We start from the raw sequence: 14,279 nt of genomic DNA, 5'->3' as shown, positions 1-14,279 counted from the left end.
AGAGTTAAGTGACTTGCCCAGGGTCACAACAGCTTATAAATGTCTAAGGTTGGATTTGACTTGAGGCAGATGAGTCTTTCTGACTCTAGGTCCAGCACTCTATCCATCTAGCTGCCCCTTAAAAAAAGGGATTAGAGTTGGTATAAAACAATATTGGGGTGTCCTTGCTTTCATCAGTTGGCTACTAAGGGAAATAAATAATAAAGAGTCAAGAGAGGCATCATGTCCCAAGAGCATGTTAAAAAAATACAGAGGTGTCATAGCTGAACAGCAAAACAATATGTGATTGAATGTGTTTATTTTACACTCAGTACAAGGCAGGAAGGAGTTGGTTTGTCATTGCAGGCAGTGAAAGATTTCATAACAAAAATGTCCTCCCAGCCTCCCAGGTCACTCTATCTGAGAGAAGCTGCATTGTGTTCTGTCCCAGGCTTCAGGCTTGCTGTCTACATGCAGGATATTTTGGGATATGAATGAATTGCCGTTGGTGTTGTATAGAGCATCCATGGTATTCTGGGTCAAAAATCCCTGTCCTGGCAAGAATACCCAACTTCCATCTTTGGCCCATTAAGGAGAACTGACCCACGAAGAATGCATTCCATCAATTTATAGAAAATGGCTACACAATGAGAAGACAGTGTTATGTAACTAGGGTTCACAGCAGAAAACAGCCACGTTAAAAGCTAGACAAATTAAGCTGGAGCACCTTCTTGTGCGGAGGAGTGCTGGTCAGACGGGTCCTAAAGGCAATTTTACAATAGTAATAGCAATAGTAATAATAATAGCTAACATTTATAAAGCACTTTAAGGTATGCAAAGCACTTTACATTTATTATCCCAGTGTCTCATCATCATCATCATCATCCCCTTTTACAGATGAGCAAACTGAGGTACTGAGTTCAATGACTTGTCCAGATTCATACAACTAATGAGTGGCTGAGGCAGGATTTGAATTCAGGTCTATATCACAGTCACAAAGCCCTGCGCCAACTACTCTGTCACCCAGCAGCCTCTAACCTCCCACTACTCACTCTTTGGGGAAGTTACAGCAGGTATATCCGATTGCATAAGAATACCCTGTGCAGAACAAGACAGATGACACTGTGGTTGATGGCCACCTGTTATGCTCTTAGAAAATGGATTCTCCCCTCAAGCACACTCCTACTGCCTCCTTCTATACCTTTCTACACAAAGAGCTACATTTAACAATTGGGTGGAAGGGGCAAAGGATCCATCAGGGGTAAGGCCTTTTTTGTAGACTTCCAGAATAGGAGAGGAGAGAGTATTTATTCAGTCACTCTGGCTTATCACAGCCCTGTCTACAAGGACTTAAACCAGCTGGTATAATATATAGGATGGGAACTAGGCCTGTGATTTCTTTGATAGGGGATGAACGCCTGGATGAAAAATTCCTTCTACCAAAGCAGGCTGGCACTTTGTAAGAGTCACGGTCTTCTAGAGTTGCCTAAAATAATGAGAAATTAAGTGACTTAACTAGGATTACATTGCCAGTATATGTCAGGGGAGGACATGAATCTGGGGCTTCCTGACTCCAGATCCAGTTCTCTATCCACTATGCAGACTGCTTCTCAATTTATAAGGAATTAAGCCATTTCCAACCCACCAGAAGTGTGATAGTCTAAATTCTTTTCCCCAAAAAATTCCAAAAACCAAACCTAGAGGTCTTGTAAGTACTGATTCACTGTGGCACTGCCTTCTACTTAAGCCATACATGCATCCACAAATACACACACACACACACACACACACACACACACACACACACACACACACACACACACACACACACACCTGAAACAAATCAGAAGCTGCTCATGAAGAAAATCCCTTGCTAAGCAGTACCTGGACCCATGACATTACAAAGACTCTGCCTTTTAGTAAATGTTTCTTAATCTAGGACTTCATGGGAGGTTTGGGCTATTGGCTTGTTTTCTAGAACAATTGGTGGTTCTGAAATCAGGAGATCGTCCTCCCCAAAGGAGGAGTTTGGGTCAGTGTTCACAAAGTTGGGGATGTTGAATTTGCTCATCTGGGTCAGATCCTCCTCTGGTCTTCCGCTGCTTCTAGATCCCTCCTGAAAGAGTTCATCAGCATCCACAGAAGTCGCTTTGTGACTTGTCTTTGGCTTGTCCAACTGGTCCACTTCATTGATGTAACAATGGAAGAGAAATCTGGACTCAGCTGTTGCTGGGTGAGAAAATACCTTATCTGGCTCCCGAGGCCTTCCAAAGTCTGTAACAAAGCTATTCATTCGAAAATGTTTTTCAGAAGGTTCTGCATTTCTAAAAAGACAAGGAAAAGGAAAAGGAAAAAAATTATGTAAACTGTACATCATTCATTTTTTTAGAGAATTAATTTATTTGTATTTATTTATTTTTCTGTTCTTAACATTCACTTCCACAAGAATTTGAATTCAAAATTTTCTCCCCATCTCTCCCCACCCCCCACCCCAGGACACCATGTACGCCATCCACCCCTTCCTCCAGTCTGTCCTCCCTTCTGTTACCTACCCTTCTCCCATCCCCCTTCCCCTCTATTTTCCTGTAGGGCAAAATAGACTTCTATACTCCATTGCCTGTATAGCTTAATTTCTAATTGCATGCTAAAACAATTTGTGTTTAATTTCCATATTCTCTTCCTCCCTCCCCACCCACCCTCATTGAGAAAACAAGCCATTCAATATAGGTCATACATGTGTAACAATGCAAAGCACTTCCATAATAGTTATGTTGTGAAAGACTAACCGCATTTCCCTCTATCCTGTCCTGCCCTCCATTTATTCCATTCTTTCCCTTGACATGTCCTCCCACTGATTATACCTTTCCCCAATTTGCTGGCTCTTCTATTATCTTCCCTCTCCTATCCCCTTCTCCCTTGCCTTCCTGCAGGGTAAAATAGATTTCCATATCCAATTGAGTGTGTGTATATTCCCGCCTTAAGCCAAATCCCATGACAGTAAGGCTAAATTTCCTTTCATCTCCCCCCTCTTCTCCTCCGTTGTGGAAGCCCTTTCCTCCCTCTTGTATGTGAGATGGTTTGCTACATTCTACCTCTCCCTTTCTCTTACTCCTAGTACATTCCATTCAACAGTAAATTTTTTTTAGGTTTTGTCCCTTCACATTCAACTCACTCTGTGCCCTCTGTCTATGTGTGTGCATATATACACATACACACATGCATATATACATATATGTATATATACACACATGTACATATACATACCTACTCATATATAATATACACATACATACATACCCATACACACCTACATATATATATATATTCTCTCTAAGTACCCTAATACTGGAAAAAGGTCCCATGAGTTACAAATAACATCTTTCCATGTAGAAATGTAAACAGTTCAACTTCTCTTTCTTGTTTACCTTTTTCTTGTTTCTCTTGATTCTTATATTTGAATGTCAGATTTTCTATTCATCTCTGGTCTTTTCAATAGCAATGCTTGGAAATCCTCTATTTCATTGAACTTTCATTTTTTCCCCTGAAGTATTATATTCAGTTTTGCTGGGTAGGTAATTCTTGGTTTTAATCCTACCTCCTTTGACCTCTGGACTATCATATTCTAAGCTCTTTGATCCCTTAGGGTAGAAGCTACTAAATCCTGTGTTATCCTGATTGTATTTCCACAATACTCAAATTGTTTCTTTCTGGCTGCTTGTAATATTTTCTCCTTGAGCTGGGAACTCTGGAATTTGGCTACAATATTCCTAGGACTTTTCCTTTTGGGATCGCTAACAGGAGGTGATCAGTGAATTCTTTCCATTTCTATTTTGCCCTCTGGTTCTAGAATATCAGGGCAGTTTTCCTTGATAATTTCTTGGAAGATTATGTCTAGGCTCTTTCTTTGATCATGGGTTTTCAGGTAGACCAATAATTTTTAAATGATTTCTACTGGATGTATTTTCCAGGTCAGTTGTTTTTCCAATGAAAAATTTCACATTGTCTTCTATTTTTTCATTCTTTTGGTTTTGTTTTATAATTTCTTGGTTTCTCATACAGTCATTAGCTTCCATCTGCTCCATTCTAATTTTTAAATAACTATTTTCTTCAGTGAGCTTTTGAACCTCCTTTTCCATTTGGTTAATTCTGCTTTTTAAAGCATCTTTCTCCTCATTGACTTTGGACCTCTTTTGCTATTTGGGTTAGTCTATTTTTAAAGGTATTATTTTCCTCAGCATTTTTGTGGGTCTCATTTAGCAAGCTGTTGACTTGCTTTTCATGATTTCCTTGCATCACTCTCATTTCTCTTCCCAATTTTTCCTCCTCCTCTCTTACTGGATTTTCAAAATCCTTTTTGAGTTCTTCCATGGCCTGAGACCATTGCATATATTTTTTTTGGAGGTTTTGGATGCAGAAGCCTTGACTTTGATGTCTTCTTCTGATGGTATGCTTTGTTCTTCCTCATCTGAAAGGATGGAAGAAAATACTTTTCATCAAGAAAGTAATCTTCTTATTTTTCCCCATTTTGGGGCATTTCCCAGACAGTTACTTGACTTTTGAGTCCTTTGTTGAGTGGAGGGTATACTCTAGGGACCTGTAAGTTCTCAGTTCCTCCAAGGTGGCACAATCAAGGGAGAAGAGATTACTCCTCTCCTGGCCTGCACTCTGATCTGTGAGCGGGACTCTCTCTCCAGAATCTCCACCAGCTACACCAGTGCTCCTCCTCACCCCAGGACTACCACTCAGGACTGAGACCCACATCGTCCGCTTCATTTCCTCAGGGTCTTCAGGCCAGGGCTCCAAAAGTGGAAGTTGCTGCTACAGAGGCTGTTGCCACGCTGGGGCTGGAGCTGGGTCTTGATCTTGCTCCCCTCTTACCTAGGTGAAAGAGCTTTCTTACTGACCTTTGAAGCTGTCTTTGGTGTTTGTGGGTTGAGAAATCTGAGAACTACAACTGCTACCTGTGATTTCACACCCTAAGGCCTGTTCCAGTTCTATCCATGCTGTGCAGCCAAGGCTGGACTGCGCTCCACTCCAAGCCTGGTGTGATAGACCTTTCCTTTCAGTCTTCTAGGCTATCTAGGGCTGGAAATGTCTTTCACTCTGTCGTTTTGTGGCTTCTGCTGCTCTAGAATTTGTTTAGAGTCATTTTTTACAGGTATTTTATGGGCTATGGGGGGAAAGCTACAGCAGGTTTGTCTTTCTACTCTGCCATCTTGGCTCTGCTCCTATACATCATTCATTTCCAAAATTTGTATCCTTAGTGCCTAGCACAGTGATTTTGAGATTTGAGATTAACTTTCACTTACACTGCATAGATCTTGAATGTTTGAATTCTTAGAATTAGAAGGTGAGCTCCTTGGTAGCAGGGACCATACTTTTACCTTCCTTTGTATCCTCAGTGCTTATGCTGGCTCATAAGTAGGTCTTTAATAAATGCTTATTGATTAATTAGTTGGTTGAAATACAAAAGAAATGATAGCTAAAGTTCATGCAAGTTACTCTTCTCAAGACAGGGGAGCAATTTATTCTGTCAAATGGGGATAATAATAGTTTAAAAGCAGCCTGACTCACAGAGTTGTTGTAAGGATAAAATGAGATAACCGTTTTAAAGCATTTAGCACAGTGCCTAGTGCATAGTAAGCATTATAGTTAGCTATTAGTATTATGTGAAAAGGAGGCCCTCCTGCCTCAAAGCACAAAGACAAACACCTGGCTAACTAGTATACTACAGGTGTTGTACAGTTATGTCTGACTCTTGGGTGACCCAGTGGACCACAGCACACTAGTACCGTCCATGAGGTTTTCTTGGCAAAGATACTGGAGTGATTTGCCATCTCCTTCTCCAGTGGATTAAGTGCACTAAGGGTTAAGTGACTTTCCCAGGGTCATATAACTAGTGAGCATCTGAGACCAGGTTTGAACTGAGGTCTTCCTGACTCCAGGCCCAGTGCTCCATCCACTGAACCATCTAGATATCCCCCATATCAGGTACCCAAATGTAAAATGCTTTGCCCTTTTTTATGCTTTATGTTTTGTGCTTTCTGAAGCACATTCAGATCTTTATCTCCTTTGATCCTCCCAATAACTCTGTGATGTAGATTAGAAAGATACCATTTTTCCCCCAGCTTATGGGGAAATTGAAGCAGAGAAAGTTTTCATTTCTTTAAAGTGACTTGGAACAAATTGTAGTCTATGAATATAATGAGATATTATTATGCCATAAGAAATGAAGAAACAGTTTCAGAGGAAACTAGGAAGACCTCTTTGAATGCACACAAAGTGAACAGAAGTAGAAAAACAATTTGGACAATAACAAGAGCGTTCATTGTAAGGAAAAGCTACTTTGAAAGACATTAGAGCTCTGATCAAGGCATTTCAGAGGACTGAAGTCAAGAATGCTGCTGCCAGAGAGGTGATGGCCTGGAAATGTAAAATAAGACAGATTGTGGGGATGTGGCTAATGCACAAATTTATCTTGCAGGACAATGCATATTTTCTTTATTATAACAGGGGGTTTTTTTTCCTTTTTTGATGTTCAATGGGATGTGTGTTATTAGTGTTGTATCTCTTGCCTTCTTAATGGGTGGGGAAGGGGGTGAAGGGAGAGAATTTAGAACTGTATATAAAAAATTTTAAAATATATTTTCACTGGGGTTGGAGGAATTGAGGAAAGATAATAAATGCTTGTTAAAAAAATTAAGATCGCTTGCTCAGAATCTCAGGCTAATTAGTGACAAAGTTAGACTTCCAGGTTCCCTGCCTTTTAGTCCAGTTCTCTGTCAATTAAACCACACCACTGACCACATGTGTAACAAATGTGTAACAAATTCAATGTGTAACAAATTCAATAAGTTTTGCATCCTATAAACACTTAATATGTGCAAAACTCTTTATTTGCTGGTTATCAACAGGAATAAATGAAATACGCTGCCCTGTTTCAAGTAGTATGTAAGCTGACTGTGAATAAGAAAAATTGAATCTGACAAGGTTGTACAAAAGCTACAAAATGCAATGAAATTTCCAAGGAGAGAGAGACAGTGAGAGAGAGAGAGAGACAGAGAGAGAGAGAGAGAGAGAGAGAGAGAGAGAGAGAGAGAGAGAGAGAGAGAGAGACAGAGAGAGAGAGAGAGAGACAGAGAGAGAGAGAGAGAGACAGAGAGAGAGAGAGAGAGAGAGAGAGAGAGAGAGAGAGATCACTCTTGACACTGACTGGGAGTAGGGGAGAGAATCAGAGAAGGTTTCGTGGAAGAGGTGGCATTTGACCTGGGTCTTGAAAGATGAGTAAGATTGGTCCACCACAGCATAATGACAAGCTTAAGTAAGTGTGAATAAGTACTTTTTCCTGAAGCCTTAGTTTCTCTATCCATCAAAGTGTACTCCACCTCTGTCGCTGTTTTCATGGGCCCTTCAGGAAACATTGGGTGAATCAGCTCTAAAAGTATGAAAAAAAAACATTGAGGGGAGATGTCAATGGGTTTATGTGCTCTAAGGTAAATGTAAGTAGGTTCTTTGTCCCTGCTAAAAGTGAATTTTCCTATTCGTATCCTCTCCTAGGGGTTTAAAAGCTACTGAAGCCCAGGGATTGAATATCTAGTCTCCCCAGGAGCTAATGAGATAAGATGGCATCTAGGAAAAAGTGAGCCTTGAGAGCCTTGATGGAAGGTATATTTAAAGTAATTAGGTGCACATAATTCCTCCTTGCTAGAGCTGTGTATCAGCCTGAGTACTGATCACTCTTTTCAATAAAGAATCTTCCTCTGGCCTGACATTTTCTGGTCTGGCTGATGGAGTCATATGAGCATAAAAAGACTTCAGATATTGAATTGTTCTTGCTTCTCAGATAGAGTTCTGATTGTATTTCACTGAGAATTATGAAATGCTTCTCTCAAAGTCCCTTAGAAAGAAGTATCAACTTAATCACATGAAAGATGGACTTATTTTTCCCCTTCCTGGTTGGGATTAGGGTGAAACACTGATTACTTATGTCCTGAAAATGCAAATGTAACCTGTGGCTACAACATTTTGTTATTTAGCCATGAGTCATGTCTGACTCTTCATGACCCCTTTGGGGGTTTTCTTGACAAAGATACCAGAGTGGTTTGCCATTTCCTTCTCCAGCTCTTTTTACAGATAAGAAAACTGAGGCAAATGGGATTAAATGATTTGCCCAGAGTCACACAGCTGGTATTTGAGGTCAGATTTGAATTCAGGTCTTCCTGACTGTAAGCATAGCCCTCTATCTAGTGTGCCTCCTAACTGCTGAGCTACAACATTACAACTCTCTCTTTGCACTCTAGATTGACTGGCTCACTTCACGCTTGTAGGTCTAGGTTTACCAGAGAAGGATCAGTATTACGCAGCTACTATTCACTACTAGGGGTAAACCTATTACTGGGGGTGAGGGTGGGGAGATCTACTATTACTACTTGTCACTGTAGTTCCTGAAGTCCCACAAGTGAGCTTCTTATTACATAGAATCAGTTACCATAACACCATTAACTCAAAATATTGACTTAATGTTAAACCAAAATTTATTACAATCATCCTAAGGCAGAAATAATTTCAGTATACCCATAAATCTGGGTCATACTCTCCTACCAGTGTACACAACGTTCATGGGAAAGAATAGACACACACTTCTAGAAACCTAGCAGAGAGCTGCATGAATGGGAAAACCCATGTGCTTTGGGTCACTCACAACCTTTTGATATCAAGGTTTTCAGGAATAATGTATACCCCAGAAAACCACTTCTCTGCCAGCTTTCTTCTGGTCCTCACCACTCTCGTAGTAGGAAAATCCATTTCTCTTTTGCTCTCTTTTCAATGGATGGAGCAGTGATAAGTTCTTTTAACTGTCACCTTTAACAAGGTGTTGAAAATTGTTACGTTAAAGGAGCCATGCCCTGGCTACCTCTTAAACAGACCTATTCACTGAATGGGCGTTACCTCACCCTAAGTGAGTACTTTCATAGAACTTGGCCTAAAGAGGCCAAGGTCTCCCAGTGTATCCTGGGCCATCTCCAGTCATCCTGATGAACATCTGGTCACTCAACCCCGATGGCTCTGGAGGAGAAGTGAGGCTGGTGACCTTGCACAGTCCTCCCTCACTCAAAACAAAGTCAAGTGCAAGTCATGTCATCATTTCTCTGCTGGCGTGGTCTTCTTTGGCAACGAAGGACAAACACAACAACAACATTTATAGCAATGAGCAGTGGTCTATAAGTCACAGAAACTGGCAAGGTCCTGAGATTAGTTATCCAGCTAGCTCCTCACACATCTGGATTCTTCTCAGTCTAATCCAGAGGTGGGGAACATGGATCCTGGTCTAATCAATTCTTGTCCAGTCAGGTCTCTTTAAAGGAAAGCAGAGCTCCTAGCAAAACTCCCTATGGTTTATCAGGTATTACAGACAAGTCCAGATAACTCTGTCACTCAATGGGATTTGACTTCGTCCAATCAGCTCTGAGCCTCTTCTTGCCACAGAGGTAACTGCAAAACTAAGCAAAACCTGTGTTTCCCGCTCTGTTTCTCCCTCTCAAACCGTAAGAAGCAGCAGAGAATAACAAGGCATCACTGCCAAGCTTTGGAGGATGCTGGCAGGTGATAAACTCAGATAGCTAGAGAATTCAACTCTCCTTGCAAGACAAGCTTCACAAAACTATGTCTCTCTTGCAAGCAGCAGCTCAATCCTTCCTGCTAGTTTACTCCCCGATTGTTTATTTACACTCAGCTTTTTCACAACTGATGTTTCTATTCCATCAATGTCTCATAGCAGAACTTGATGGTCTTTGATGCATATTTCTCTTATAAGAAAAAAAAATGTGAAATCTCTTTCCTGCCATCATGAACCCGCCTGTCCTTATTGAATCTATCTGTAGTTTCTAGTTTTTTGAATTACACCTTTGTTAGTTAGAACCTTTAAAATTAAGGAATAAAAATGTAATGGAGGGGGAATAAAATGCCATTTCTTTAAAATGAAAAAAAAAACCACTGAAAAATAATCCCATGTGAACGAGTTGACTAACCACATGACTAATTCACGCGTATTACAGTCTTGGCAAGCTGGCCTTTTTTGTTGTTCTGGGACACGATACTCCGTCTCTTGTAGCCCACTGTGCCTTAACAAAGGCTGTAGAGGCCTTTGCTGAAATCTAGTCCTATTCGTCTCTGCCTCTTAGATCCCTAACTTCCTTCAAAGCTCAGCTCAAGGGCCACCTTCTACACAATCCCTTCCTGATTCCCACAAGATACTAGTGCTGGACATCGCCTCCCAACCCCCCAAAAATATTACCTTTCATTACTTTGTATATGTTCATGCATATACATCTCACCCAATAGAAGTTAGTTTCTTGAGGAAATCATTTTTGTCTTCATATTGTCAAGGGTCTAGCACAATGTCTGGCACATGGTGAGCCAATAAATGTTTCTTGATTAAATGATTATTGATTGACTGTGGGCAAATCATTTAATCTCTCATTTCTTCTAGGCAGCTCTTTAAAACTCCAAATCATACATGAGTTGTTGAGTCCCATTGGTGGAGAGACGTTCCATGTCAGGAATTCAGCTCACTGATGAACTCACCAGTCCCTTTCCTCCCTGCCAAATGCTTATTATCATACTTCCTGGGCTTTAGTAACTCAAGGAGCACAATTTCTTCAGTGCTAGTACTTATACCAATAGGGCAAATTGCAGTCCCTTGGTAAAATGTATCATATTCATGATTTGATGTAACTGTAGTACTAGTAATTAACAATAATAATAATGATCCATCATCTTTTGTCAAACCTTCTTGTGATCAGCTTTTCTGGATCTTGTTAGGCTAGGCTCCTGGTAGGAAGATAGACAATCCATCGATAGTACCATCCATGAAGGCTTTCCTGTTTGGTGGATTTTGCCAGAGCTCGTGATTGTTAGCATAATCTTTGAGGCCCCAAAGGTTTACCTCCACAACAGGAGGAGATAACAGAGGAGGATTTCAGCAGAGCAAAGTTTCATCATGCTGACCATTAATTCCTGGGCTTGTAACTGACATTAGATGGACAGAGACTGGACAGAGCCTGAGTTTCCTGAACCATTGGCTCCAGGGACACCAGCCTTCCTATGGAGATTCTTTGGTTCAATGAAAATTCAAAAACATGTAGAAAATAAAAACAAAACCTTTTCCCATGAAAGTTATGCTGTTTTAACAACTGATGATAAATATTAACAAAGGCTAATAATGCATCAAATATAGGCAGTTACATTATTCTCTCATCATATTTAGTCTTTCCTCAACAAGGTGATAAGCTCCTTGAGGTCAAGGTCATGTCTTATGTTTAAAGCATGGCACTAGACATACATTACTTTTGATAAATACTTATTGTTTGAAAGTTGTTGTTTAGTTGTCTTCAGTTGTGTCCAACTTTTCATGACTCCTTTTTGGATGCTTTCTGGCAAAGATACTGAAATGACTTGCCATTTCCTTCTCCAGCTCGTTTTATAGATGAGGAAACTGAGGCAAACAGAGTCACTGGGCTGGTAAGTATCTGAGGCTGGATATGAATTCAGGTCTTCCTGATCCTAGGCCCAGCATTCTCTCCACTTTGGATGTCCCACTGTTTGGAGTGAATTGTAAATAACCTTTGCACAGAGAGCTTGTGAACTAAATCAGAAATGGAACATGAGTGGGAACACCATGTCCACCTTGTTGTTCAGTTGTGTCCAACTCTTTGTGACCCCATTTGGGTTTTTTCTTGGCAAATATACTGGAGTGGTTTGCCATTTCCTTATTCAGCTCATTTTAAAGATGAGGAAACTGAGGCAAGCAGGGTTAAGTGACTTGTCACACAGCTAGTGAGTGTCTGAGGCTGGATTTGAACTCAGGCCTTCTTGACTCCAGACCCAGAACTCTGTCCACTGTGCCACCTATCTGCCTACCTTCAGAGATCAGTTTACACATTGAACCTGATGGTATGGTTGTACACTGTGGCATAATGAAGTCTTCTCAAGGAACAGCTCCCTTTCCACTGTGGGACATTGCTATTTACCAGCGAGTTCACTTCAACAACTGCCTTACCAAGCCCTTGAGTGGAAGCCTTTGAATGAATCAAAATGAATAAGTGAAAAAGCATTTATGAAGCATTTAGTATGTGCTGGCAGAATACAAATAAAAAGGTAAAGATAGTTCCTGCCCTCAAGGAACTCATATTCTAATCGAGGGAGACAACCACTGGGAAATAGTGGCCACTACAGAGCACTTTGGTCCTAAAAGTTCCAGGGAGAGTGAGTGGAGCTGCAGGGGAGTAGACTGACAGACTCCTTATAGCAAAAATGCATAATTGGTTTGAGTATGCTTTCAGAACTCAAGAAGGGAAATAGTGGAAGTAACAAGCATTTTCCCAGCATTGATCTCCATGCATTCTCTACCTGGCTCCCTATAATTTCTAAGATCAAAAATAAAATTCTCTGTTTGATAATTAAAGCTCCTTATAAACTGTCCTCCTCCACCCCAAATATACTTTCAGTCTCCTGACATCTTAAATTTCCCCCTCCAACCACACACACACACACACACACACACACACACACTATGATTCAGTGACACTGGCCAATTTGCTATCCCTTAAACCAGACATTCCATGTCCTGACTCCAGGCATTTCTTCTGTCTGTTCCTCATGTTGGAAATGCACTCCCTCCTCATCCTGACTTCCTGAGATGGGCCCCCTAGGACTTTGGGATGAGGGCTAGGGTTAGAGATGTTCAGCTAAATGACAGCTCATAGAGAAATGAAGGAACTTGATTTTATTTCTACCAGTGGTCATAAGAACCCATAATCCAATATTCCAAATCAAGGATGAGATGCAATTAAATAATATTAATTTCTTTTGTTGAGAACAAGATGCCAGTGGGCAAAACTGAGAGAAGATATGATAAATGTTTGATGCTTCACTTGGCCTTCCTGGGCCCAAGTTTTCTCATCTGTAAAATGATGGCATCCGGAGTCCCTTCCAGCTTTGTGTCTGTGATACTTTGAATCGGGAGGAGGCTGGTTTAACTTTTCAGACATGAAGTTCAGAGAAAAAAAAACTGTGCCAGTCCTTTTCTTCTATATCCATCAAGAGAATTCTTGATGAAGAAGAGATAGTGCTTGGATAAACAGTAAACAAAGTTAATGAATTTTTAGCCATGACTGTAAGGAGAAAAAAATGCCAGCTCTTCATCTTCCTTAAAATCCTCCAGCAAAGCATTTTCCCATGCAATGGCAAAAACTGCCACAAGTGCAATTTCCTTTGCTTAATAGCTTTCATAGAAAGAAAGGCAGCATTAACTTTACAATCCCACTCTTCCTCTGTCCCCTGCCTTGCCAAGGATCAGAGTCTTCATTAACCGGGCCACTCCTGAAACTGAAACTGCCTTTACTGGGGATCAATGAGATGGGCTGAAAGATTCTCAGAGCCCACTGGTGCTTGGGATGCTATTAACCTACTTGACCTTGGAGTGGAAGCTTATTTCTTTGGCTACACATCACAGTAAAGGAAACGCCACTCACTTTAGAATTGGAAAGTTGCAGCATGGTAGAGTGGAATAAGCTTAGACTTAGAACCAAGAAGACCTGGGCTCAGGGACTAGCTTTACCACTAACTTGGAGGGTGAGTTGGGCAAGTAACTTAATGTCTCCAGACTTCAAACTCATCAGTTATAAAATGGGCAGGTAACATCTGTGACTCTGGCAGCCCCCTTCTGTTGTGTACTTGGGTCATACTACTCAAGTGTGGCTATGCATAAGCCTACCGAAGGGCAGCATGTAACTGTAGTAATTATTCAGCAAGGAAGTGCAGTTTCTAGGTTGAAAGCCTCTAACTTCCACTGGTATCCTTGAGATGTTGGAGAAAGTGAGGGAGGTCTCCAGCGGGTTGGACAGATCCCCTGTGGCAGTTATAGGAGGACATGGGCAGGCATGGTTAGGTGGTAACTTGAATCATTCCAAGGAATGTTTATGGATGAAATTATTGATCTCTTTGAGTATCTGAGCAAATGCTTTTATTGGATGGGTTTCTGGGGGAGAGAACCAGATCTGTAATTTCATCTGTGTAAAGAATTTCCAGTGTGAAAAAGTCCTCTATCATTTTGGTACTTTCTCTGCAATTAGTAATCTTAAAGAACTGCCTGGGGCACTGAGGGAGGAAGCACCTTGGCCAGGGTCACCAGCCAGAATGTTGTGAACGAAGGTCTTCCTGATGCCAAGCCTGGTGCTCTGTCCACTGAGCCCCTTAGTGGTCTCTCAGAGTCTTTGTGAGGCCTGAGGAGGAAAGTCATT

The 14,279-nt window shown here is 41.0% G+C and overlaps 1 protein-coding gene across 3 annotated transcripts in view; it reads right to left on the bottom strand.

Moving 5' to 3' along the window:
- Positions 1 to 281: 281 nt before the first annotated feature.
- MRAP2 (melanocortin 2 receptor accessory protein 2) overlaps positions 282 to 14,279 on the bottom strand; it is a 65,927-nt gene continuing 51,929 nt past the window's right edge. The window contains exons 1-2 of one of the 3 annotated variants that reach the window (XM_072642726.1): positions 7,319 to 7,384; positions 1,782 to 2,303 (exon numbers count right to left, since the gene is read on the bottom strand). In XM_072642726.1, coding sequence (XP_072498827.1) covers positions 1,910 to 2,272 — 363 coding nt within the window. In that variant the 5' untranslated portion in view covers positions 2,273 to 2,303; positions 7,319 to 7,384 and the 3' untranslated portion in view covers positions 1,782 to 1,909. Of the gene's footprint in view, positions 2,304 to 7,318; positions 7,385 to 14,279 lie in introns of those variants that run through there. The other 2 variants (XM_072642725.1, XM_072642724.1) reach the window with 2 other exon arrangements.

The sequence above is a fragment of the Notamacropus eugenii genome, chromosome 2 (assembly GCF_028372415.1).
Source record: "Notamacropus eugenii isolate mMacEug1 chromosome 2, mMacEug1.pri_v2, whole genome shotgun sequence".
NCBI classification, from domain to species: Eukaryota; Metazoa; Chordata; class Mammalia; order Diprotodontia; family Macropodidae; genus Notamacropus; species Notamacropus eugenii.
The sequence above is the reverse complement of the archived record's forward strand: the minus strand, read 5'-3'. Positions and strand labels throughout refer to the sequence as shown.